Source organism: Babylonia areolata, chromosome 19 (genome assembly GCF_041734735.1).
Source record: "Babylonia areolata isolate BAREFJ2019XMU chromosome 19, ASM4173473v1, whole genome shotgun sequence".
NCBI classification, from domain to species: Eukaryota; Metazoa; Mollusca; class Gastropoda; order Neogastropoda; family Buccinidae; genus Babylonia; species Babylonia areolata.
In genome coordinates, this window is record NC_134894.1 from 56,879,487 (window position 1) to 56,906,773 (window position 27,287).

Genomic DNA, 27,287 nt, shown 5'->3' on the forward strand with positions numbered 1-27,287 from the left:
TAAAAAGTTATAAGTATAAACTTAGTAGAAAATCCCTTGAAATAATGTATAAATCATTTATATTACTTCATTTTGATTATGCTGATATCATTTGGGATAATTGCTCTGCCACACTATCAAATTCTCTGGAGGATCTGCATTTGGAAGCAATAATGAATAAGAACCATTGTTGGAGCTGTTCGTGGAACCAGTCACCAAAAATTATATAAAAAGTCTGGCTTTTGTACACAAAAAGAAAAAGAAGAGATGGGCACAAACTTATACAATATTATAAAATCATTAGTGGCATGTGTCCAGACTATTTGTTAGACCTTCTACCTGATCTTGTTGCAGAAAGGAACCCATACCACAGATGTAGACCTCTAGAACGCACGGTACCAAAATGTCATACTGAAATATATCGGAAATCTTTCTTTCCTACTACAACACCTCTGTGGAACTCTCTCCCTGATCATGTCAAGAATTATAACTCTCTAAGTGCATTTAATCGCTACTTGTCTGCTAACAATCCCATTTTACCTATATATTACTATTTTGGTGAACGTAAGGAACAAATAATTCATTGTCGACTCTGTCTTCAGATAAGTGATCTTAGAAATGACATGTTTCATCGCCACTTAGTGGATGATCCATTCTGCGATTGTGGCAATGGTAGAGAAACAGCTGAGCACTGTTTGCTGTCATGTCTGCGTTTTAGTGTGGCTCGTAGAAATACTGTCTTAAATCTTCCCCAAGAATATATTCAGATACATACTCTCCTAAATGGTAATTCCAATTTTCAACTTAACATAAACATGCTGATATTTGAAACTACACAAATTTATCACTGAATCCAGTAGACTTTATGTATGCATTGTTCTAGGTGTGAAGGTGTGACTCATTATATCTTCTATACTGAACATGTAATATTTCCATATTTCCTGTTGAGTCGGTCTAATCAAGTATGATTATGTGTAATGTTATTCCCTCTCTCGATGTGTATCGTTTTCTTCTTTTTTCTTCTTCTTTTTCTTCTCTCTTTTCTTTGTCTTATTCATTGACTTCTTGTTTTTCTTACCTTTTTCTGCTATCTGTTGTGAACAACGTATCTTAAAAATGATGTTTATATTCATTGTAAATTCTTTAAATATATTAATCTCCACGGCTGCTCAAAATAGAAAAAAAAAGAGGGGGGGGGGGGACTATGTACGTCTGCAATGACTGTCATTTAAATTATATGCAGGTGTTTGGGGAATATTGAGATGCTCTGGGGTGTTTGGGGAATATTGAGATGCTCTGGGGTGTTTGGGGAATATTGAGATGCTCTGGAGTGCAGTTATTTAGTTTTTAGATAATGAGAACCACTGCAGCAGACATTTTTTGTGGGAGATTAGTTTAATTTCATTTTGTTCAGGTTTGCAAGAAATGAGTTTTTTTTTAATATCATGTGTATATCATGTAATATTTCTGTGTTTGTTCATGGCTTGAAATTTAAAAAAAAAATTCCAGTTATAGTATAGTGCAGTAACTGTTTACCACTATAAGTCTCACTTTATTTATGGCATTAGTATATATATATATATATATATATTTTTTTTTTTTTTACACCATCTTCAGAGATCTATCTGACTATGAAAGATACTACAATCTTTTGACAGCTGAGACTTCATTATTAAAGAAAAAAAAAAGAAAGAAAAAACCCCACCTCTTAACGATTTACTTAGGATGGTTAGAAAGAAAGGAGTGTTCCGATTATTTTCCTTTGTTTTAATGCAAATATATTTTGAAAGTAAACTTACTTTCAATTTGACAGGTTAGATAGTGAATTGCAGCCAACATCAAAGAAGTTTACAAGTAGTGTACATTTTGTGTCTTACAGCAAAGATTGAATACATATCATAAAATATCTCTATTTTATTTAAGTCATGTTCACAGAAATTGTACATGCAGAACTATTACTAGTATTGGTAATCGTTATATGAATATAATTTGGTTTGACATTGTGACTGAGTGTGTAGTGTAAGGTATAAATGTATGCATTATTTGATATTTTGGCATCATGTCAAAGAGAGCAGTTATTGATAGAGTTCTTTACAACTGGTCAGTGCTATTATAATTTAGTTATTTTGATTTATTTTTTCACAAAACTGATTTAATCTTTTTTTTCTTTTTTTTTTTTAAATCTTGTATTCATTTCTCTCTTTATTTGAAACTGTCTTTTGCAGACTTGTACAGATCATCGTTGGTCGACTCTACAAGCTGCGTAGCACAGTGAAAAAAGGCTCCGCACAATCCTGCCCTTGAAACGGAATACTCTCGGGAGAAATCACCTAGCGATGAAACACTTGAGGTCAGAATTATGAGTTTGTCTGTTATTTTGTTTGTCAAAGAAATTAGTTGTTAGCTACAAAGCACTTTTGATTGAAGGGTGCAGTCTTGATTGAAGGATGCAGCCTTTGACTGTATATCTCTCTCTGATTTTGATTTTATTTTTTATTATTTTATTTTTTCTCATCCATCCATTCCACAATTCCTGCATTCATTCATGTATCAATGTTTTTCTTTTGAGGTCGTTATACATAGTTACTGGTGAATGGACAGGAAATTATAGAGTTTCGTCATGGAGACACCATGCAACAAAGAACACAGGCAATGACATTTTTCTTAAGACACTACAAACCCACAAGTCATGTTACGGATGTCTTCATTGTCTGTTAAAACAAACAAAAATTAGAATATTAATTATTAAGCAGCATGCGTGTATGTGTGTTTGTGTTCGTATATAAACTTTGAGTGAGTGAAAGAGAGAGGGAGGGAGAGAGAGAGAGGGAATAAATGAATGTAAGTTTCCTTTTTTCTTTCTCGATATTTTTTTCTCTTTTTTTTTTCCGCCTCTTTTTCTTTTTTCCTCCCTCCCTTTTTTGTCTCTCGGTTGTACCATTTTCTGACCAGTCTGAATGTCTGTAATCTGAATATTTTGTCAGGTCCCACCTCCTCCTGATCACCTTGTATAAATTTTCAAACAAACATTCTGAAATATCCTTTGTTTAACTTCCTTTTCAAATATTAGTTGCTATGGAATGGTCGACTGTGTCTTTTTCAGTTTTTTAAGTATGAAGATGCACGTTTTGCTGATTAGGATTACATTAAGGTTGATATTTGAAAATTTTCCTCGTGGACATCCTGAACTCTTGATCCCAAATGGAACATCACTAACTGATTTTGTAATCTTATCTTGGTGTGTGTGTGTATATTTTTTGCTCTATAAATTTCCAGAAGTAAACATGACTGGGCAGCAAAAGATTCCATAAAATCCACTTCATGGCAACAATATGAACATATTGGGGGGGTGGGGTGGGGGGGATAGTACATAACAAGATACAAACATAAATTGAAAATCATACACAAACACAGATACAGTAGAAATTAGGATACATACAAGTGCATATAAATATAATATCTATGCATACTCACACATGCACGCACTGCACACACACTCACACACACACACACACACACACACACACACACACACACACACACACACACACACACACACACACACACACACACACACACACACACACACACACACACACACACACACACACGCATGCATGCACGCACGCACGTACGCATGCGCACACACACACACACATTTGAACAGAAGCTGCATATTACATGTGGATGGGCTGATGACTAGATCTTCAGGTAGATGGTTGTTGATTGCACAATTCTATTTATCATACTGGATTTGTTTGAGAGACAGGGCATTGACTGCTTTGGGGGGAAAGCTGTTGGCGAAGCGATTGGTTTTCGCCCATATACTTCTGTACCGTCAACCAGAGGGGGGCATCTTGAAAATCCCAAAAGCTGGATGTGATTAGTCCTGGCTGATTGATTTTGCTTTTTTGAGTAGCCTCTTATATGTCTTCTCGAGAAGGTAGATCAGCCCTGGTAATCTTGGTGGCAGTAAAAATAGAGTCTAGAAAAAAATAGAGTCTAGAAAGATTATGTGGAAGTAATACTGCAGGTTGTTTTATTCTGTTCTATCAGAAATATTTTTACTTTACAATCAAACATGATGAGGAAGTTAAGCATGCGTGTGGTTGCATAATTAAAAAGGAAAAAGTGAACCTACATTGCTGCCTGAGTCCTGCATTATCTATGCCACTTCTGTGGGATTACCTCTGCTGTAACTGTTTTTCTTTTTGAATTTTACAGTTAAAATTTATGAATTTGGGTTTATGTTTATTGAACTTGCTCAGTAGGACAGATTATTTTATTTTTTTATTTTTTTTTATTCAGTTCCGTATTAATACAGGTTTTAGCTTCATTTCTTTACACAAACATCTTTTTGAATTTTACAGTTAAAATTTACGAATTTGGGTTTATGTTTATTGAACTTGCTCAGTAGGACAAATTATTTTATTATTATTATTATTATTATTTTATTCAGTTCCGTATTAATACAGGTTTTAGCCTCATTGCTTTACACAAACATCTTTTTGAATTTTACAGTTAAAATTTACGAATTTGGGTTTATGTTTATTGAACTTGCTCAGTAGGACAAATTATTTTATTATTATTATTATTATTATTTTATTCAGTTCCGTATTAATACAGGTTTTAGCCTCATTGCTTTACACAAACATCTTTTTGAATTTTACAGTTAAAATTTACGAATTTGGGTTTATGTTTATTGAACTTGCTCAGTAGGACAGATTATTTTATTTTTTTATTTTTTTTTATTCAGTTCCGTATTAATACAGGTTTTAGCTTCATTTCTTTACACAAACATCTTAAGCTAAGGCTTATGAGGAAATAGCATACCTGTTCATGCTTAATTATTAATATCCTTGATGTTTACAATTGATTGACCGGGTTATCTAAAAATCCTCTATTTAAACCATCAATCCAAAACTTGTATTATATACTATTTTGTTCATTTTGCATACTTCCAGAGACTGTCCAAACAAACAGACTTGAGGGTGCGCCAGATTGAACGGTGGTTTAGAATTCGTCGGAACCAGGACAGGACACCAGTGCTGAAGAAATTTTGTGAATCCAGGTTTGTCAGAAAGCTAGAACTTGAAAAATAGAGTCTAGAAAGATTATGTGGAAGTAATACTGCAGGTTGTTTCATTCTGTTCCATCAGAATTATTTTTACTTTACAATCAAATGCTAAATGGTTGATAAATAGTACATAAGTCATTGACCATCAGACTTCAAACACACATAAAATATATCATATTTATGCCAAACCTACCAAAAGAAAAAAAGTAAAAAAAAAACACACACAAAAAAACATAACCTGAATAGCACAAGGAACACACATATATATATACACCAGTCTTCACTTTAATTATATTAATTATAATCAGAGAATATGTACTCAACTGTCAACACTAATATGACAAACTGACAACAAGCAGAGATTGATTTCAGAGCATTTGTAGTTGATTCTTTTAAGATTTTAAAAAATGTTTGTTTTAATTAGATAGCCAGAATTTGTAATGACAGAAGTGCTTGAACTCATTGATTAAGTAAACTGCTCTGCTGCCAGTTCTGGCTCTGTGGGTGTGTATATATGGAGTGTGTGTGGTCTTGTGGTTTTTAAGTAATAAAAGAATTTGAAAAAGATAATGTGTTACTTTAACTCTTAAGCCGTGTTGTGTGGGGGATGGCGATAGGAAGGGGGTGGGGGTGGGGGGGTGCATGTGTGTAGAGGGGTGGTTGGGGGCAGGGGGTAGATATTGTGGGCTGTTTCATCTCTGGGTATCTATTAGTGTGCCTGTCATTCCCTGATGCATGTATTTCACCATAACATATTTGTGCCGGAAGATTAAACATGTCAGCATCAATGTTTACTCATTGTTTCAGCTGGAGGTGTACTTACTATGCTGTGATATTTTGCTATGGACTTTACACTCTGTGGGACGTAAGTACTGTAACCTGAGAGTGTGCAAGAATGCAGTTTTCATTTTATAACAAATGTTTGTTTTTTTTGAAAATCATGTATTTCTTTATGATAAACTAGTGATTATGTTTTTATCATAAGCATTATATTTAGTTAGATTAGTCTCTTTCAAAAATATATTCTGCATTTCACTCAGACTGACAGATTATGTGCATACATACATGTAGACACATTTTCTTCCTGTCTCCAAGTTACTACTTTCACCAGTACCTTCATGTGTAAAGTATACACATGTACCCCTTCTCTTAAATAGTCAAAGATGCACACAAGTGTGCATCATTGCATGTTGCACCTACTTTCACATGAATATGTGTGATGCATATTTTAAATGTATGCATGCACATGTACATAATATATACATGAACACGCAGAAAAATAATTGCTTGGTATGATGAAATTCAGGGGAAATGATTAATGAAAATAAAAGTCACCTGTGATTACTTTTGTCTGCATGAATGTTATATGAACACAGGAATGTCAGATGATAATTGTATTTGATGGTGTTCGGATGTTCATGCAAGAGGAGTGATAAGCTTGGGCTGTTGTGATAAAGTACAATTGATAGTGTTTTTGAATGAAAAAAAACCTCTGCCTATTCAGTCATATTTCAGAAATGATAGGCTGTATGGATATATATGACAGCACAGTTATAGCATATAAGTAAGCAGGCTGAGGGAAGTCAAACATTCAGAATGATATTTCCTAGTACAAAGGAAGCGTATCTGGAAACTGACAGGTGCTTTCATGTGAGCAGCTATTTTAGTCGACTGATTTATTTGTGTCTACAGCCGCATAATGTTGCAGGTTTGGTATAGTGTTTTGGTGTAGGATCATATACTGTCATCACTTTTTAAGTCTTAGGGAAAAGCTAAAATATCAAGATCTGATTTTCAGAAACCATGGCTGTGGGACACCAGCTATTGCTGGAAGGGTTGGCCAGAACATGTGAGTGAACTTTGATTAACTGACACATTACTGTATGTATCCCATGCTCTTTTTTTTTTATTTAAAAGGTTTTTTAAGCAAATATTTTACTGTGTATATGGATCAATCCTCACACTTTTACGCCATCTTGAAACAAACAGTCTCCTGAAATCTGTTGGAGATGTTTCCTCTTGTCATTGGTTGGTTGACTGATTTCAAGGTAACATGTATTGTTACAGTAATGCTGTAAAGTGTTGGTTCTGTTATATCATTTCTTCAATGCAAATCTAATGAGAATGCATATCCAGTTACATGTGATGTGCGTGCGTGCGCGCGCGCATGTGTGTGTGTGTGTGTGTGTGCATGTATCTGTCTGTGTGTCTTTCATCTTTGCTTGTTTTCATTCAAAATTTTTTTAAATGTTTTTATAGTGAGAATGGCTGTAAATGATATGTGGATTATTATATCCATACAGATATACTATGTGAATGTTCCTGTAAGCCAGATAGGTATGTTCTTGCTTGAGAATTGAGATCTGAGCTTGAGACAGTCTCCAGTCAATAAGGATTTCTGGATTGGTGTTGACCAAAGTAAGTCATTTGCAGTCTTACATTGAAGTGTACGTGTACAAGATGAATGAAATATCTGGAAAAGGCGCAGTTGCGGTGCTGAAATAATGATGTGGCTTCATTGTCATGTTATGTGTTTGGGTACCACTTCATATTTCTGTTCTGTTTTCCAGCATGTGAGCAACGATGTGTACTGGTACTACTCAGTGCAAGCAGGATTCTACATGGCGCTGTCACTGTCACTGTTCACCGATCACAAACGGAAGGTAGGGGAAGACATAATTCATTGTTAAAAAAGAAAATTTAAAAAAATCTTTACATGGAAATTGAAGTTGAAAATCCACTGTTGGCATCTGACTTTGGTGGACAGCAAAAAACAAGCAAACACACCAGATTATTACACTTCAGTGTTGCACCTGTGTGATTTAGCCATCATTTGTTTTTCCAAACAACTTGGTGTCCCCCTTACATTGTATTGTTTTGTATTATACATGAATCATTTTCTTGTTATATGAATATGTGTGTTTGACTGATTTAAAGTGAGTTTATACTACTATTATCACAAGATAAAGATTCTTCAGTCTAAAGGGAAAAAATATTGAAAATATTATATGTTTGTTAATGTATTTGACGTGGATGACATTCTGCTTGTTAAAGCAATCTGAATAACAGCATGAAGTATCCACCTTGCCTCATCCATGCGAATGGAAAAAATGGGAAAATCTTTTGATTTAGATGTGATGTGTGCTTTCAAATATTGTCACTGTAATCAAACTACCCCTACCATTATTCTCATTGATGGAGTGACTCAAACAGTGCAAATATTGATATTTTGGTTTCAAATTCTGGTTTAGATTATGGTAAAAAAAGACAGAACATAAAGACCCTGTTACTGCCTGTTCCATGTTGGTGAAACTGTTTTTGAATGTAGTTGGTTCACAAGAGTTGAGAAAATTGTGGGTTTTGTCCCATTAACCGTTCGCATGCATCCATATTCGGGAGTATAGAAACACAGCATTGTGTTGTATCATGTCTGCATTTAAAAAATTTTTTTTTTACCATTTTCTTGTGGTACACCACCATACTTTGCATACCACCATCTTGTTTTGTGCAAATTTATGGTCTCAGCATGGTCTCAAAATACAACAGGACATGCCCCTTATGAGAGTATGGACCACCACAGAACATCAAACTGCCCCTCCCATCACTATACTGCATCACAACACCACCACAAATTATATCATAACACCCCCCCAAAAAAATGGAGTATGGCTGCCTACATGTCGGGGTAAAAACAGTCACATACATAAAAGCCCACTCATGTATGTACGAGTGACCGTTGGGAGTTGTAGCCCACGAATGAAGAAGAAGAAGAAGAAGGTACCCTAGCGCACCACACACTATGTCATAACACACACCACACAATAATGCAGAACAGTGTTGTGTAACACAGCACTGTACAGGGCAGTTTTTGCAGGATTTCACGGAGATGATTGTGCACCACTTCGCCACCTTGGGGCTGATGTTTCTGTCGTGGATGGTGAACTTCACCCGTGTTGGCACTCTGGTGCTGCTGGTGCATGACTGTGTGGACCCCATCATGGAAGTGAGTTTCTCTGGTTTCTCTTTGAAAACTTGCAGCTTCATGTGGTTTTGAGGTATGTGCACATGTTTTGGAGTTTCAACTATTTGTTTTAGTTTAAGAATTGAAACAAAAATTCCGTGGTTTCTTTCATGAGTACTGTGAGTAGTATCTTGTGATGTATTCAGTTGTTTCTGCTTGTGTGTGTGTGTGTGTGTGTGTGTGTGAAAGAGAGACAGTGCGTGTGTATGTGTGAATAGGTGAAAGTGTGAGAAAGAGAAAGACTGAGAGAGAGAAGGTGAGAATGAATGGTTTAATCATTATAGGCCAAGGCCCCTTAAAGTAGGGGTAATATTATGCTGTCACACAAAAATATTGGTATACAGTCTGTTATGAGCACAGTGAGAGAGAAAGAGAGAGGAGAAAAGAAAAAGGAGAGTGTGTTGAGAGTGGATGCATCTGCGTGAGAAAGAGAAAGTGGATCAGAAAGAGACAAAGAGAGAGTCACTTTTATGCATTACATGCTGGACAGCCATGGATAACGTACCAAAAACCAATACTGCTTTTTAAAACACAGGCAGCCAAGATGGCAAAATACGTGAAGAAAGAGACCCTGTGCACCAGTCTGTTTGTCTGCTTCATGCTGACTTGGGTGCTGACTCGTATGATGCTCTTTCCCTTCAGGTAAGTCTCTCAGCCTTATCCCTTTTGACAGATGAAATATGTTGCTGAAGACTGAGAGAATATGACCTGTTTTCATGGTTATGTCCAGTGCAGCATGTACGAATATGGCTGTAGAAGTTGAAGAGACTGGGTTTTTTTCTTCAGACATGCATGTGTGCATACATGCACAGGCACGCATGCATTCATACACATGGTCACACACAAAAAATATAATAACTGAATAAAACGTGACCTAAACCCACGGACAAGTGTAGAGCTATGTTGTTTGAGCATTTCCATTTGACCTGCATCCGTAGTAGAGTGACAAGAGTCACAGGGAGTGTGGGCATGTCTGTTATCAGTAATGATCCTGATGGCTACCCATCCTAACATGCTGTGTTTACTTTCCCCCTTCTTCTGCTGTTGTACTTGTAGATTCCTTTTCCTTCATCTTCTTTTGTCATGTCAGTGTTATCTTGTCATTGTGAGCTTGGTGTTGAATGATGTGAAATGTGGATCAGAATAAAGACACTGGCTGGTTGTGATCAGGTTAAAGACATTGATTGACTGTGGTCAGATGAAAGTCACTGACTATTGTTAGTCAACTTCAGAACTACTGATTGATATGGGTCAGATATATATTGGCTGATTATGGTCACATTAAAGATTGTTGACTCTATAAACAGTTTTGTGACTTTGTTATGTAGATATATTTTATGAGATGAGGTAAATTCTTCCCATTTGTGATTTAGGTTTGTATTTCAGTCAGTTTATCTGATGCATTTTTTTTCTTTTAATTCAGTCTTTGGATCAAGACATTTAACCTGTATTGACATCTGCATCCAGTACTCACTCAAGATGTACGGCATTTAATCTGTTTTTATCCCTGTTATAGAAGTGATGTCCATCTGTGAATAGTCAGTGTTGAACACTTTGAACTCACAGTGTTTGAAATTGGGGATGTTGGACTGAACTGAAATTGGGGATGTTGGACTGATCTGAAACTGGGGATGTTGGACTGAACTGCATTGTATCTCGGAGATGCTGTTGGCAAAACGTGTTGAATGTCTCTGAAATTTTGTACCCACAGAAGTTTGCAGTGTCAAAATAAACCCCACCTTCTGATGCGGTCGAGCATTTGTATGGTTTGACACTCCTGAGATGGTCTTGTGCTGTCGGCTGGACAATAAGCAACAAAAACAAAACAAAACAAAACAAAAAACAAACCCCACCTTCTGATGTTCTAGTTGTTTAGTTAGTGGTGCTGTTGAATTTGAAGGACCAAGCTATTTGTAGGAATGTTGTGTGCCTCTTTTAAATGGACATCAGAATTTGACAAGCTCATAATGAGAGGTAAAAATATTGAAGATTTTATGCAAATGTTGAAATGGGCTTCTGGACCTGGTAACTTTTCTTTTTTCATATTTTGCTCGCATGTGTAAAGAAAGTGAGTGTTTGTGATTAGCCTGGTTGGGTTGTTTGTGTGTGTGTGTGTGTGTGTGTGTGTGTGTGTGTGTGTGTGTGTGTGTGTGGTTGTGTGTGTGTGTGTGCGTGTGTGTGTGTGTGTGCGTGTGTGTGTGTGTGTGTGAGAGAGAGAGAGAGAGAGAGTGTGTGTGTTCTTAATCTGAACAGATATTCATTTAAAACAGAAATGATTCAGTAAAAAAAAAAAAAAAAAAAGGAAAAATAACTACAAAAAAACCCGACCGTTTTTCAGGCTGGGTATTTGATGTCTTGAGGCTGTCTTCATTTGTTTGTATGTGAGTGAATCTGTGTGTGCTTATTCAGGGCAACAATGAAACCATTATCCAGGACAGCTGTTTGTCTTGGAGTTGTGTGCCATTGGCTTGCTTAGATTGTACTTTTAAAAATTTTAATGCAAAATATTTATCATGATTTTGAAAATTTGTTTCCGTGTGACTTTCCATGCTGATTTGTGTCTGTTCTGTTACTTATTATAATTTCCAGACAGAGACTTGGATTTTCTGTCGTGATATGAAGTGAGTGAAGGGTGTGAACAGTTGATAATTGCATGCCAGTATGATATATATATATATATATATATATATATATATATATGTCTTTTTTGTTTTGTTTTTTTTTCTTCTTTTTTGTGACAGTTTGAATTTTTTCCTTTTCAAAACTAGCACTGTGTGGAGAATGGGAAAGAGAGAAAGATAATGGATAAAGAGAGGGACTGGTGTATCACAAATGACTCTGTGTGTGTGGTGTGTGTACCGGTATGTGGTATTTGTGAACAAGATGCTTTTGTGTTTGTGCATGATGTGTGTGTTTTATTGAAAAAGAGATCAACTTTGTATGGGTTAAAGTGGTGGTTTCAGCATGCTGAAAGGTTGTGGAAATGTTTTGTGTGGACTTTCTTTGTCAGTGGGTTATATGGGGTTTTTTTAATTTTGCCAAGGATTCCTTTCATTTGTAATCAAGATTTTTTTTTTTAAGCAGAAAGGAAGTTTTGGTGACTTGTTTACTAATAATGATAATAGTGGGATGGGAAGACAGAAACTGTCAACACTGTGTGTGTTTGTGTGTGTGTGTGTGTGTGCGCGCGCGCGCATGCGTGCAGTGGAGAATTTGCATTCTTCTTTATGCTTCTACCAGATCTCTTTGCATTAGTATGTGTTAGAGTATTAGTTTAAAAATTAAAAACATTCTGTTTTTATTTTTATTTTTACAGTAGACTGTAGAAATCTTAATCTGAACTGAAAAAGAAAACTCATCTGACTGAATTATTGAAATACACATTATACTGAATTGTCTAAAATGTGTAATTTTCCCTTTTCAAATTTATTGTCTTGTGCACATAGTAACTAACCATTGACTAAATGAAGTCTAGAATATATATATATATATATATTTTTAAATATAGTTTTGTGACTGTTAATGCTGAGTAATGTGATAGTTCTCACTTCTTCTCAACTGTTTAATGGTGAATTGTGTGACAGTTCTCACCTTTTAATATCTGATTTTTTTTGATTTTTTTTTATTTTTTACATGTATTGTGAAATAACCATTGGCAGTGAGAAGACTTGGAATGAGTGATGTGCCAAACAGATTTGACAAACTGGAATTTTCACATTATAAATGTCTGTTTTGTTGATTCATTACCTAACGGGAAACAAGGCATTGAAAAGTGCATATGACATGTGTGTGTGTGTGTGCGCGTGTGCATGTGTGTGTTGCACAAGCACATATACGTGTACATGTATGCGTGTATGTATGTGCGTTGAGGGAAAGATATTCTTTGTTACCACATGGTATCTGTTAATATCCAGTATTTTTATTCTTTTGACAGTATTTTTCATCTGTATGTGGACAAATGATCGTTAGAAAATTTATAACACACAGCATAGACAGCTCATCTTTAATTCAATATAAAACAACAACAACAACAACAAAAAACACACCTGATGATCATAAATACAACTTGCAGTTGTTGATGAATCCAGTTCAAGATGCACTAGATATTAAGTAAGAAACAAAATAGTCACCTTCAATCCATACGTCTGGATTTACACAGAACTTAATATGTTAGGCTATATCCTTTGGAGATACATTCAGTTCTGGACAAATTTTGAAGAAACAAACAAGCGTTTTGAGGTTGTTTTAAAAGTATATTGTTGTTGTTTTTTCAAATGAGGTCCCCTTATATATTTCAGAATATTGGTTCATCTTTACTGAGATGACAGTAACATGGACAGAAGTGATAGAATACTGCTTTTTTGCAGATATATTTCAATTTTGGAATGTGTTTTTGACAAAGACTGCTGTAAGGTCATTTATTTCATTGGGAAAAAAAAAAATGGTGTACTTTCAATCATGAACAGAGTTCACAATTTTGTTGTTGTACCTTTGCATGGATTTGTGATGAAATGATGGCGTTACTCATCTTCTTGGCAAAGATAACACATGTGACCGTGAACTCCAGTAATGGTAAACAAGGGCGGGGGTGGAGGGGCGTCCAGAAACTGGGTGAGCCTGTGTGGTTTTGTGACAGGATCATCCGCAGCACTCTGTTTGAGTCAGGACCTTACACAGGGGAGTTCTACATGTACTACACTTTCAACGTCCTCCTGATCGTACTGCAAGTACTGCACATCATCTGGTTCTACTTCATCCTGCTGATCGCCAAAGATGGGCTGTTTGAAGGCCAGGTGAGGGTGTGTGGGGGGAAGTATGCTATTTCTCTGCTTTATATGGCACTGTCTGGTTTTTATCAAGATTGTAAATGCAGTCATAAGAGGTTTTATCACCAAGGACCTCAATGATCCTTCGATCTGAGGAACCTGCCATCATCAAATGTACCATGTTGAGGGAGCAGGGAGGCGGGGGTTGGGAGGGAGGGCGGAGAGGGGGGGGGGGGGGGGGGGATGGTTTAGGGAGGGGATAAATTGAAAGGAACAAACTCTTACTGTGATTATTAAAAAGAAAAAAAAAATTATCAGGGGTATATCAGTAGTGTTAGTCATTTGTACATTTCTGTCTTACATTTCACTTTTTATTTGATAAATGTTCAGTTTAATTTGTCTTGTTTTTGACTCACTTGTGTAAACAAAGTGAGTCTATATTTTAACCCGGTGTTCGGTTGTCTGTGTGTGTGTCTGAGGGTCTGTGTGTCCGTGGTAAACTTTAACATTGCCATTTTCTCTGCAAATACTTTGTCAGTTGACACCAAATTTGGCATAAAAATAGGAAAAATTCAGTTCTTTCCAGTCATCTTGTTTAAAACAATATTGCACCTCTGGGATGGGCACAAAAAAAATTTTAAAAAAGAAGCCAGATTATATGCAAACTGAATTTACTGTTACATTTATTTATTTTTTTTATTCTCTAAACTTGGCACTTTGATCTGATATTCTGACACAACAAGAGCAGTCATTTTTATCATTTTTTGTTCAAACAGGAACTTCTTACTTCTTTTGCTAAGCATGGAAGTTATATTTCTGTTGCATGTCTTTGCTGCAGATAGTAAAAAAGGGAAATTAATCTGTAATTAATGCTAGGGGGCTTAATTTGCTTTAAACTGATCTTTCTCATCTTAAACATTACATTTTGAAATTATATTCAGTACATAAAAAGCTTCTGTGTTTTACTCTCACTGTACAGGTCTTTCACTATGTTCATTCGCCCAAGTGGTCCTTTTCGGAAAATACTAAAATCAATACGACGAGTGGACTTTATAGATCTATTGGCTGAGCCCTAAAGGTCATGGGCAAAAATCACTTGCGTACAGATATTTATACATATTCAAAGCGCGTGCTTATATTCTTCGCGAACGCGAATGACGCCATTTTGTTTCAAGTTGTTGACCTGCCCGTTCAATCCTATATTCAATCGACAATACACGATAACGTGATGGAAAGTTGGAGAAGGAGACCGTTAAATATTCATTCAGAGAAAGATTTGTGAACACCTCATCACTTACTGGATTATGCCCCAAACTGCCATAAAAATATCCACAGAATCAGTTGGAATTCACAGTTAAAAATAATAAACCATGAGAGTTAATACCCTTGAATTGATGAAACGTAAAAATTTCCAGTCTTGACTTTTCTCAAAATGAAGTCCTTTTCACTTCATACGACGTTTAGAAGTACTTGTACTTGGCTCTACATGTTATTAGTTTAACAAAATACTCAATTTTCTTATCAACTTTAAAACTATAAAACTAGAATGAACATAAAAGAGAAATTGAATCGACCGCGTCAACCGGGTGTAACTTGTACATCTATCTAGATCCAGAGAAAATGGCAAAATGTTGCAGTGTGATTGCGGCGATAGCCATGTCTCCTTTACCGCGGACTTAAAAAGAATTTTTAATTGCCCTTAAAGATTTTTTGAATGCCCAAGATACACCAGAATAATATGATTTAAACAGCGTTCTCACTGCGAATACCGCAATTGATTTATCGCCCTTTAAAAAATCATGTTTAATTTATTTTTGAACATCAGTTAAGGAGCCAAGATAGTGTAATGGGTAAGACAATTTCTTCTCACCCGAACACGCGGGCTTTGAATCTGCCGTTAGGACTTTTTTTTTCTTTTTTCTTTTTCTTTTAACCCGAAGCTTTAAAATAACAAATACAGAACACATTTTAACGATTAGTTTAAAAAAAAAAGTGTATCACAAGTGAGTCTTGAAGGCCTTGCCTCTCTTGTTTTAGTTTGAATTGTGGTTTATGCTTATTTCTTCACTTTAACTCCGTTATTATTGTTCTCCAGCTGAAAAAGGATTCTCGCAGTAGCGACGAAAGCGTGTCAGAGGATGATGACGCTCAAACTGGAATCAAAGGAACGGTTATGGAAGCAGCCGCTGACAAAAATGGCCTGAAAATGCTGGATCAGAATGGACTATCTGCTCACAAGATCTCCAGGAAGTAGCCTCTTCAAGAAGGAACCAGTCTGAACATTCTGCAGGAGTAACTGAAGCTCTCTTCCTGGCTGTCACTTAACATAATTTATGAGATGAACAAAATAATTAACTTGAAGATTCAGTAGTTTCATTTAAACACTTTTTGATAGACAGGGAATTGTCTGATGCACAAATACTTGTAATTGTACCTCTGAGTTTGCAAGAGATTTTTTTTTTGTAACTTGTAACATGTTCAGGTAACCTTTCCTGAAATTGTGGATTGAAGCTTTCTTTTTGAGTGTGATTGTTTTTTTTATGAAAGTGGAATATGTCTGCTCAATATTACCTGAATGCAAAATTTTTCTTTCATTCAGAATTTTGTTTATTGACCTGACTTGCATTTCAATGTCGACTTTTTGTTGTCATCTTTGATCCCTCCTATATATATGGGACGAAGCAGTTGCCATATAATCAAAAATGTCTGAGCAATTGGGAAGATCACCTCTGCATGATGCAGGTAAACATTATTCCAGATTTGAAAGGAAATGATGACCATATTGCTCAGAGTCACAATTATTAAGATATCAGAAATTCTGAGGTACTCATAAGCTTGGCTTCAGAGTTCGTTATGATCTGGATTTTTAGTATTCTTTCTTGTTTGAGAAATTTTCTTCGCTTTGCAATAATCATTGCATCTGTATTAATGTTTAAGAAATTGTTACCGTTGCAACAATCCTTGATTTTGAGGAGAGGTGTTAGATATTTTGATGTTAGAAAGGCTTGTGGTGTTGTTTTTTCAGCGAGAAGATTGTAAGGTTTGCTCTTGTGGAAAGGGAAGAAAAATCCTGATCTTTATAAAGGGGGTCAAATTCTCATTACAGTTTGCTGCAAAGCTCCACTTTGAAATACTTGATTTGTGATTTAGTTATCTGCAGTCAGAATAATTTTAGGGAAAAAGCTCTGATTCAGAATCCATATTCGTTTTATGTCACAAAAACTGTACTTTCTTTCTGTGTCTCCTACAGTTTTTGTGCTAGATTTTTAAAAAAATTTAATTTGTTACTCCTAAATCCTCCAAATACCCAGGCAAGGGGAGAGCACTTTTTTATACCAAATTTTATGGCATTGAACGGGTCAGCAGTCATGAGATTTTTCAGTCCTATTTGTACAATATTCCTTCAGTATTCACTCAGTTCTGTTTAGTTCAGAAATCCACCCATGTCATCATTAAGATCAGATTGTTCGCTGACTTGTTAAATCATTAAGTGCTAACTTTGAAAATATTCACGGAAATATTAAATGTCCTGTTTCTTTCTTCAGAGGATTTTTTTTTTTAAGGTTTCTGCCAAATCTAAAATCTAACCAATTCAGTACAGTCAAATCAAATCAAATCAGTATGTCAGAGCATAAACTTCTGAGAGAGAGACACACACACACACATATGGACACGGACATTGTTTTATTGCCATTGACATTACTATCCTTTGGCAAGGGGGACAATGTATGAACAAAAGAATAATGGCAGTATACAGATAAATTAACATATTGCTAAGAGTAAAAAAGAAAAAGTATTAAAAAGAAAAAAAAAAACTGACGAAACAGAACATATTGCTAAGAGCTTAAAAAAGAAGGGGGAAAAAAAAAGGAAGAAAAACAATAAAAAAAACAGGACTATGAATGTTCTACAGTTACATTTATACATTCTTAAAGGGTAGTCTGGTTGTAGACAATGTAACTGTAACGTTACCTTCGGAATCATATTTAAATTCCAGGCACACACGCGTACATTATTCACTCAGTTCAAGTGCACACATGCACACACATGTGTGTTGGTTATTCAGGGCTTACCAGTGCCTTATACAAGGCAAATACAAATCAAATCAAATGACCCATCTCGACCATCCAACTTTCTACAATATCATTCATATAAGTTGTGAAATTGACATCAGGGTAACACTATTTTTTGATAACTATAAGGCCTCCAAAGTTCATTGCTTTTTCCTACAATCCCAACTAGGGCGCTAAATCTTGTGAGAGAGAGAGAGAGAGAGAACTTTGTGTGTGTGTGTGTGTGTGTGTGTGTGTAAGTAGCAGGCTAGATTTGACCCCCAGCCCCCAAAATTTGGTGCAAATGAAAATTTTAAGGTGGCCAAGAAGACTGATACAGAGCTGATAGCCACTGACATTTTCAGCAGTGCAGTCATCAGGAAATTAATTTCTTTTCTTTGACAGAGTCAAAAAATGTCTTCCCTTTTTCTGAGCAATCAAAACTTTAGCTGTCTGAAAAGATTTAAGAGACAGTTGATAACCAGTTTTTTTTATATTCAGCAGTCGGAAAATACTTGATTCTGAGCAGTGTTGCTGTCATTGTAAATGTGAATTGTATTCAGTTGTGTTTTGTTTTTGTCCTGAGTCGGATTGAAGGAACATTCACATTGAACATCTTTTGACATCTTTCCCATGTTAATAACTTTGGGGAGATAATTTGTGCAAAGGCAGAATTTAGCTTATCGGCAGTAGCTACTTTTGTTTTCTCCGCATAGGCGGATAGTAGTTTGCAACAGGACAGGAATGTCAGACCCCTGCCGGAGTCTGCGCTAGTGGGTCACGGTTAAGTATGTTACTTAAACGTAATTTTAGGTAGAAAATTTTTTTTCAGTTGGTTCACTATATTGTTCACTGCTTATTCATTTATTGAAATATCTGTGAGATTTTATGGCATGCTCTTTACTTTATACCCTTGGCTATTGTATGACAATGTAATTATTTGATGTTGTTAACAGTAGTGGATTTATTTTTCTGTGAAATGATGATTTTTTAGTATATACTTAAAACCACAAAAATACTGCAGAATTTCTTTTCAGTATGTATTCAACATAAGAATGTAAATTTGTAACTCACATTTACTGTCAGAAGACAACAATTTGGTATGATGGTCCATGAAATGTAGCGGATTGCAGTGACTGGGTGAAAAATTTCAAAAAGTTTCTCACACGAAAAGGGGACATGTATGTCAACTTATACCAGAAACAATTATTGGGAAGGAAGATATTGCCAGTTCTCAGTACTCTCCTCTACAGATCAGAAGTCTGTGTTCTGTACCGAAAAGTGCAACTACTAGAGTGCTTTCACCAATGTAACATCTTGGGCATCAAGTGGCAAGACTTTGTGGTAGACACTGAAGTCGAGAGCGAGCCGACACCACCAGCATTGAGGCCGTGCTGGTGACTAGACGACGTTGATGGGTGGAACATCTGTCATGCATGGAGGACACAAAAATGTCCAAAGCTGTTTTCTCCAGTGAGCTTTGTCGGAGAAAATGTGACATAGGATCCCCACAAAAACGCTGCAAAGCTGAAGTGCCAGCTCAGAGCAGCTGGCATTCCAGAACAAGACTGGGAAAACATTGCCAAAGACAGCTGGAGACATCTACCAAGAGGTGCTGAGACCTTTGAAGCTGCAAGAAGGCTAACTGTGGAAGAAAAGCATGGACAGAGGGAAAGCATCAGCTGCCCAGAGCCCTCCATTCCCACAGATTCCTTGACCCTCTGTGTGTCAGGGTGTGTTCACAGGCCAAGAATCAGCCTGAACAGCCACCAGAGGATGTGTCATCATGGACCTTCTTCTCCATGATCCCCGGATCAGAGGAAACAAGCCACCAGGAGGCACATGACTTAGACAAAACAGCTATGCACTACATGTGTAAATGACACTCAAAGAGATTAATAGCCTGAAAAAAATCACAACATGAGTTTGTCTTAAAAAGTCCGTTTTTATTGTTCATTGTGATCGTCATCAGCTGGTTTTTCATACTACTTCTGTCTTCAGCAGAACTGAGATTTTGGGGAGCATATCTAGTTGTAGTGGTTTCCAATCATTCTCCAGTGTGATAGTGAACAGGAATGGGGGTCACACACAGACACTGTAGAAGTATTACAGATGTATTATTTGCTCAATTGACAGCAACACCCGGAGGTGTTGTCCCCACTTGACCCCCATTATTTGCATTCCAGTGTTTACATCATTCCAGTATTGTTTGTTGTCCTGAACATATCTGTTCTTTATCTGTTTATCATTATCCCTAAATAGTTCACATGCATGTGAATGGGCTTATATTGTAGCGCCATCATCATATTTTATTCATTTATTCTTCTATTTTTTCTGACTTCGTTGATAAGGTTTGTCTTTGTCGTGTTCAGTTGTAACATATCTGTGTTGTGTACAAGTTCATATGACAATTTTGCAAAGCTTTCATGATATAAATGTACACGTATATGTATTGTGTTGGTTGACAGATTCATCTATGCATCCATGTAGATTTTTTTTTTTTAATTACATTTATGGTGGGTTGTGGTTTTTTTGTTAAAATTTTCAGATGTCAAAGTATTTGTTTTACAACTGAAGTGTTCTTATTTTTGAGATTCTGTTGATTAAAGTGCAGATATGTCACTGCAAGGGGAGAGATGTGAGTACACATCTAAAGATGCAATAGAACTTACTTATGAAAGGATATAAGAGAGGTAATGTTTGTTTTTTTGTTTGGTGATCATATTATCCTTAGCACTCAATCCAGCCTCATGACCTACCATTTTCCATTTTAAGGCTCCTTTGACATCTTTAAAACACAGAGTAAAAATTTGGTTGAGGAAAGGAAAGAATTTCAGTTTTTACCAGTATGGAGTTTTCAAGTATACTTAATTTTTACTGTAATTATCTCTTCACATATTGGTTGAACAATCATATCAATGTACTTTCATCTGTAAATTAAGTAAAAGAATTGTATGTTTTGGTCTGCATGATGTATTGGTGTTGGAACAAATGAAAACCAGTGATTGTATAATTTTCTGCAATTGTATGTGATAGGGAACATGGGTTTATATTTTTGTTTTTCAATGTACATTATGTTGCAATTTTGTTACAGTCTGAGAAAGACAAAAAAGAAGCTTTTACCATGTGTGTACAGAAAACACAGGAGTGTACTTCATCATTTATAGTCCAGAGTTGTAACCACTGGCATGTACTGGAAAAACCGGACATGCAGAATTGTTAAAGAGTGAGATAAATGGAGTTGCCAGCGTTCAAGAATCGGAGCTGCCACCCAGCAGACATCAAGATTAATTCATTTCTCTCAACTGCATTTTATTATACTAGCATTTGCATTATTGTTATTTCTTTTGCAAGGATTACTACACTTTAAATAAACAAGTGTGTATGATTTTGTGTATTTATTTTAGGGTGAGACAACACATGTCTAGCCCATGGCTGTCGTGAAGTCGGCCAGGTGGGTTTCCTCTTACTGAAATATCAGCCAATCCTCTGTGCACAGTGCTTATTGCGGGAAAACGTCCGTGCAATACCTGATGCTGCCATTATGTGAAAGCAATCCCTTACAATTGAGATTTAAACTAGTGTGTGTAATAAAGGCTGGCAGCACTCTGTTTAATTCTGGAGGGCAAAAAAGGTGGACAGTTTACCATTGGCAGACAGAGTGGGGCAATGTTTGTTCATCATAGAAATGACAGACATGTAAAGATTTCATATAAGACAGAAAGAAATCAAACAGTTTGAACAAAAAGTTAATTCTGTGCTTTTACAGTTGAGACTTATGTACAATTTTATTGTAATATGTCATAACACATGATATCTTGCAGGGTCATTGTCACCCGAAAACTGTCATTTCCATCACCCAAATGTGTCTAGATGGAAAGACACAGAAATCCTAACATTTTTTGGTCTGTGGATGAAAGTATTCATGGCTGTGATTTTGTTTTTAAAGAAAATTGATTTCCCCTCCGTTTTGTGCAAGTGTTGACTTATATACAAAAATAGGAAGAAATTCACTTGATACTCAAATGCTGTTGTCTTTGAAGTGGATAGAAGTTCATCTCTGTCATGAACAGGTCCCGTTTTGATCACCCACCATGAACAACTTTCCTGTAATCTTTCCTTTTCTGCCTGTAATTGTTCAGTCTGGTTCATTCTGACCAGTTGGATTACTTAGAACTGAGAGCAGAGTGAGCAAATATGATACATTTGTGTTGGATTACAATGGAGTGAATTATAACAAAATGTTTTTCTGGGGGTTTTTTGTGCATGTTTTTTTTAAATTTTTTATTTTTTTATACAACAAAATGTTTGTGCTAATTAACAGAGTGCATGTTATTGTTTGAAAATTCTCAGTCTTTAATCTGTTGTCTTGATAGAGAGAATTTGAATGTTGATTGTGTCACATGAAGGTAAGGTACACGACAGCTGAAGAGTGCTCACTGACAGTTACGTCTCCCAAGACGAGAAGTGAACAGCTGAGCACGGGTCAGTCCATGATCATGTGCGATGAAGTTGGCGCTTTTTCCGTCTTTGCTGACACGTGTCAGCTCATTATCAGTCTTGGTTGTTTGCTTCCACATGTTAGTCATCAGACAATTCTTTCTTGGTTCTGGTCACCTCTACCTGTTGCTTCTGCCCTTCCCCATCATCACAGGGCTTTCGGAGATAGCAAAAGATGGAGAGATTGCACATAGAAACCTGTGCGTGAACCATTATTAGTGGGTAAGTCTGTGCAGAGGGGCAGTTTCACTCTCTCGGCCCAGGAAGTCAACTTTTAGTAGTACAGAAGAGAGTTTTCATGACCAGAGGCTTATTTGGCTGCAGTAGATGACCATGACTCTTGTTTCTCGCTGTGCCCAAGCTGGCCCACAATGCAATGCTGTGGCTGCCTTCATGACTGTTGGACGTTTTGTTGGTCTGCCCTGCTCAGACAGTTAGTTTCATGTTGATTTATTGGGACTGTGGAATTTTACTTGAGATAGGGCTCTAATCTTTCACTGCCAGAGGAATGTATTTCTAAAGATTTTTGGTGTACACCACAGAGAACAATAGCATTGCATGAAGGGCCTTCTTTTAATTTTTGATTTTATTAATCTTTCACAGAATATGCATAATCTGATTTCCCAACACAAATTTACAGCAGAGTTAAAAACACGTTTAATTTGTTGTGTTTGATAACAGTGGAGTGATATTTTTTAATCTTCTATTGAATTTGGCATACCTGTTGTCCTGAGAGAGAGAATTTTAATGTTGTGCAGCACCTTACCACTGTATTTTCAGGATGTGTACTTTCTTGTTACATTTATTTTTTTCATGATTGAGCCAGAAAGTATTCTTTGTGGAATGTGATTTTTGTTGTTCTGTAATTCATGCATGTGCACTTAAGACTACTCTTTCCATCTTTTGGAGGGGAATAATTGATCAAATTCACAGAGAACCAACGGTTGATCACTGTAAAACAAGCTTTAAAACAGCCATACTGCCTGGGCTGTGCGTTACCCACAGTGAGTGCTGACTTGCACTTTGTTTTTCACTTGAATACATGGCTCTTATTGCCTTCTTGTTTGTAGTGTTGAATCAGAAATTAAGACGACTTCGGTGGATGTGATGTCTTCTTGCCATGAGAAAAGCCTGCAGCTTTAGATGACAGTAAACACATTGGGTGTCCAGCATAATTTGATACAGATTCATTTGATTAAAATGTCTTTTTTAAGGAACATTTCGCACAGTGTGACATTGCATGTTTTCTGGAAAATGTTGACTGACTGCCATTTTGAGCTCAGAGTGGTAAACCAGCAGTTTTTCAGGAAACTGAAGTGCAGGTCTGTTTTAGGTCAACACTGAGACAGAGAGGTGGGAGGGAGAACACATCATCGTTGTCACTGAGTGTAAAAAAAAAAAAAGAATATCACAGGAAAAGAATGCACATGATGTGAAAGGTTAAATCACCCATCCCCAAAAGAACCAACTGTCAACAAATATGTGAACAAGATAAATGGGTGTTGTCATTTTTTTGAGTGCAGCACTCATTATACAGGTTAGAGGCAAGAATGTTCGACACCATATCTCATCTTTGTCAGACACACATACTTACAATTAGTTTTGAGATTCAAGAAATGGACTTGTTTTGGATATTTTAAGCAGAAGTCAAAATGTCACGGTATTTTGTGATCCCCAAACTTTACAGTTTGAATTGAGTGCAATGCTTGTATGATTATGTGATGCATTTTACACCATGATTATGTTTTGTTGTGTGTTTTTTCTGTAAGGAAGGATGTCAAAAAAAGGTTTTCATGTTTGTTGTGAATGAATGTATATTACACATCAGTAATAAATGTAGTGTAATGTGTTGCAAGTATTTGTTTTCCATCAAACACAACCCTGAGAATTGGCATCCCTTGGGATCAGAGCCATGATCAGCATGATTCAGTAGTCTACTCACAATGCAGGATTGTGATACAGGCATTGATCTGAATGTTTGAAGGCGGACTAGGTCCCTCAGCAACAGTGTGTTTCTTAGAAATTTTAATTTCAAAATATCTTTTTATAATAAACAGACATCAAACCCAATATTGAATAGAAGGAAAAAAGGAAATGTGATTGTCAAAATAAGAATAAAGATATACCTCCACCCCTCAAAAAAGAAAAAAGCCTTGCCAAATCTCCATCTCAGGAAAAAGATGAGGATGTGTTGGTATTGCAGGATCAGTGTCAGATCTGACAGCTTCACTGACAACTTCATGGCAGCACTTTTGTTGACAACACTGGCTGTGCCAGTTGTGCTCTGTTTGAGTGATGTTCCCAGCAGTGTGTTGATCTGTTGATAGCACTTACAAATGGTCTGCACTACTGTTGTTTCTCACTACTTTACCCTTACCTCCTCTGTCCCACTTGTTGGTTTGTTTCTCCCCCCCCACCCCCCCAGGCCCCCTCCCCACTCCCCTACCTACACCCTCTCCATTTCCTTATTTATTGTTTTTTATTTTATTTTATTGAAACAGTTTAAGTCCCTAGAGATTTTCTAGCAGTCATCTTCAAAAGTGGACTAACTGTTAGGTACTATGAGACTTTTCCATGTGTATATGTGAAAGGAGCAATAAAGCATAACCAGAAGCATGTACAGTAGCTTTCCCTCCTGTACAGTCATACAACTTCCTATCATCCCCCATGGGGATGCCGGGGGTCTTTCAGTATAGATAGCATACCTGCCTTCTGGAAATTCTGTGCTAGAAGTTTCCTCTTTTCTGTCACTCTCTTTGTTTCTGCCTTTTTTTCTATCTTCACTGTTGTCTCCTTTTTCTGCTTTCCCAGTCCATTCCCCTTTCTTTTTTCAAGCAAGCCTGGACACTTTTTTCTCTTTTCCATCATCAGTCTGTGATGTACTTTCAGTGCTGTTTTGCTCTGGTAGTGAGATGTAAACACTGGGGTGGGCACTAGCTGCCCGTTCTGCAGTGTCATTTGCCTATATGGCCTTTTTAATGTATTTTTTGTTTGACTTTGAAGCATTGGGTAGTTTTTTTTAATTACTTTTTTACAGATTTTTGTAATCTGGGGATGATAGATTAAGCGGAATGGCTGACGTCCTCAGCATGGCCAAGTTTTATTTGCCATAAGGAGCTGAATGGTTGGGATACTGTGTCATGAACTGTTTTGTGGGTTTGTCTTTGTGTTTTTTTGTAAATGTGACAGTTTTGTGTTGATGCGGTTGAGCATTTGTATGGTTTAACAGTCCTGATACGGCCCTGTGTTGGCTGGACAATAAACAACAAGAATTGATAACTTCCTATCAGTATTGAAAAAAAGTTCAAAGGTGTTTTTTTCTTTTACCAGATATGTGATATATCTTCTTCTTTTTTTTCGTTTGAAACTTCTAATAATTTATTGTACATCAATATGCCTGGGAATTAACCAAGGTATTTATATTTTTTTTAAAATCAGAAAAAAAAAACACCCCGAAAATTGGAAGTGCTAAGGGTATGACTTGCCCTATCTTTTTTCCCGCACTGGTTTCTTCAGAAAATTTGTGTACATGGTACTTTAGAGTGTTTTTGAATGCTTCCTCCTCCTGTCAAGGGCCGAGTGTTCTTGTTCCATGGTAGATATTTGATTGCACACTCCAGTAGAGTGCGGAAGAAGAAAAGCCAGAGGGCAACATCTTCATTTCATCAAATGGATGTGTCCACAGGAAAAGGGAGGGAGCTTTTCTTAGACAGAAGAGAAAACAAAGTTCTGTCAGATCCTCTGAAATTAATGAACCCAAGAAGAATTCCTATGCCTTGGTCCCCTTTGATCCACTCCCATCACCAGCTTTGCTCAACTGGACAATTTCTGTCATTGTAAAGCCAAGGATGCGTGTTGTTTTCTCTTCCTTTCTGTTCTTGACAGGACGGATCTTGACAGGAAGTCCGTGCCATTTCTAATGATAGTCATAATCCTTATTTTACAGTAGGATTTTAACAGACGATAAAACTGGTTGTATGGCACAGAATATTTATCATTTTGGGTGATGTATGAATCAAAACCAGTGGTTGTTTAAAGATCTTGGTACCCCTCTTAATGATGCTTATTTTGATGTGAATTCTTATAATAACTCCTAGCTTCTGCTTTAACCAAAGATTTTTTACTCTTCTCTATGCAATTTCACATGCTGCTTTGTTTTATTCCATGCACTGTACTGGTACTTACGTGATTAATGAACAAGTGGCTTTTTTATTTTTGTATATGCTGTTTGATGTAGAGTTTGTGTCAACATTTAGTAAACTTTATTCTTGAAAAACTGTAATGTGTACACATGAGTGGTTGTATTTTGTGCACAAGTGAGAGTATGTGTTTGTTGTGCACACATGAGAGTTTGTGTATGTTGTGCATATGTGAGTGTATGTTGTGCACGTGTGAAAATGTGTTGGCATATGCGATTGTGTTTATGTGTGTTTGCATACATACATGTTTGTGTCCATGAGTGGTTTGAAACAAATCTCTTATGCGGAGTGGAAGAGTTACAGTAACGGTGAAACTAAAGGGTATAGATTAACTTTTTAAGATATTAGTGCGGTATAGTATGTCATGAATAGCTACTCCATTCAATAAGAATGCTAAAATTGATTTTTTTTTTGTTTTAATAGGTTCTTCTGACCTTAAACAACACGATGAGGGTAGGGTTCAAATTTTCCACCCCCTTAACCCTGCCGGGAAGGTGGAGAAGGTGGAGGGGAGGTCCTTGTGATGTTGCCCCTGCAAACGGATTTCAGCACAAAAAACTGTTTTTTTTGCAAAACTCAAATTGTTTTATAGGTTTTCATTGATGCAGAATCAATTTAATTTTAGACATTTTCAAAGTCAATGGAAGTTGAAGTAAGCGAGTTTCCGTGTCCAGATACGTAGCAACGTATCAT

The 27,287-nt window shown here is 36.5% G+C and overlaps 1 protein-coding gene across 1 annotated transcript; it reads left to right on the plus strand.

Moving 5' to 3' along the window:
* Window positions 1–648: 648 nt before the first annotated feature.
* LOC143294214 (ceramide synthase 5-like) lies at window positions 649–26,673 on the plus strand. The gene is made up of 10 exons (XM_076605644.1): window positions 649–672; window positions 2,261–2,329; window positions 4,944–5,050; window positions 5,864–5,921; window positions 6,855–6,905; window positions 7,627–7,719; window positions 8,931–9,059; window positions 9,613–9,719; window positions 13,714–13,870; window positions 15,939–26,673. Exons 1-10 carry the CDS (start codon window positions 649–651, stop codon window positions 16,095–16,097), a joined length of 954 nt encoding a protein of 317 aa, XP_076461759.1. The 3' UTR covers window positions 16,098–26,673.
* Window positions 26,674–27,287: the final 614 nt, after the last annotated feature.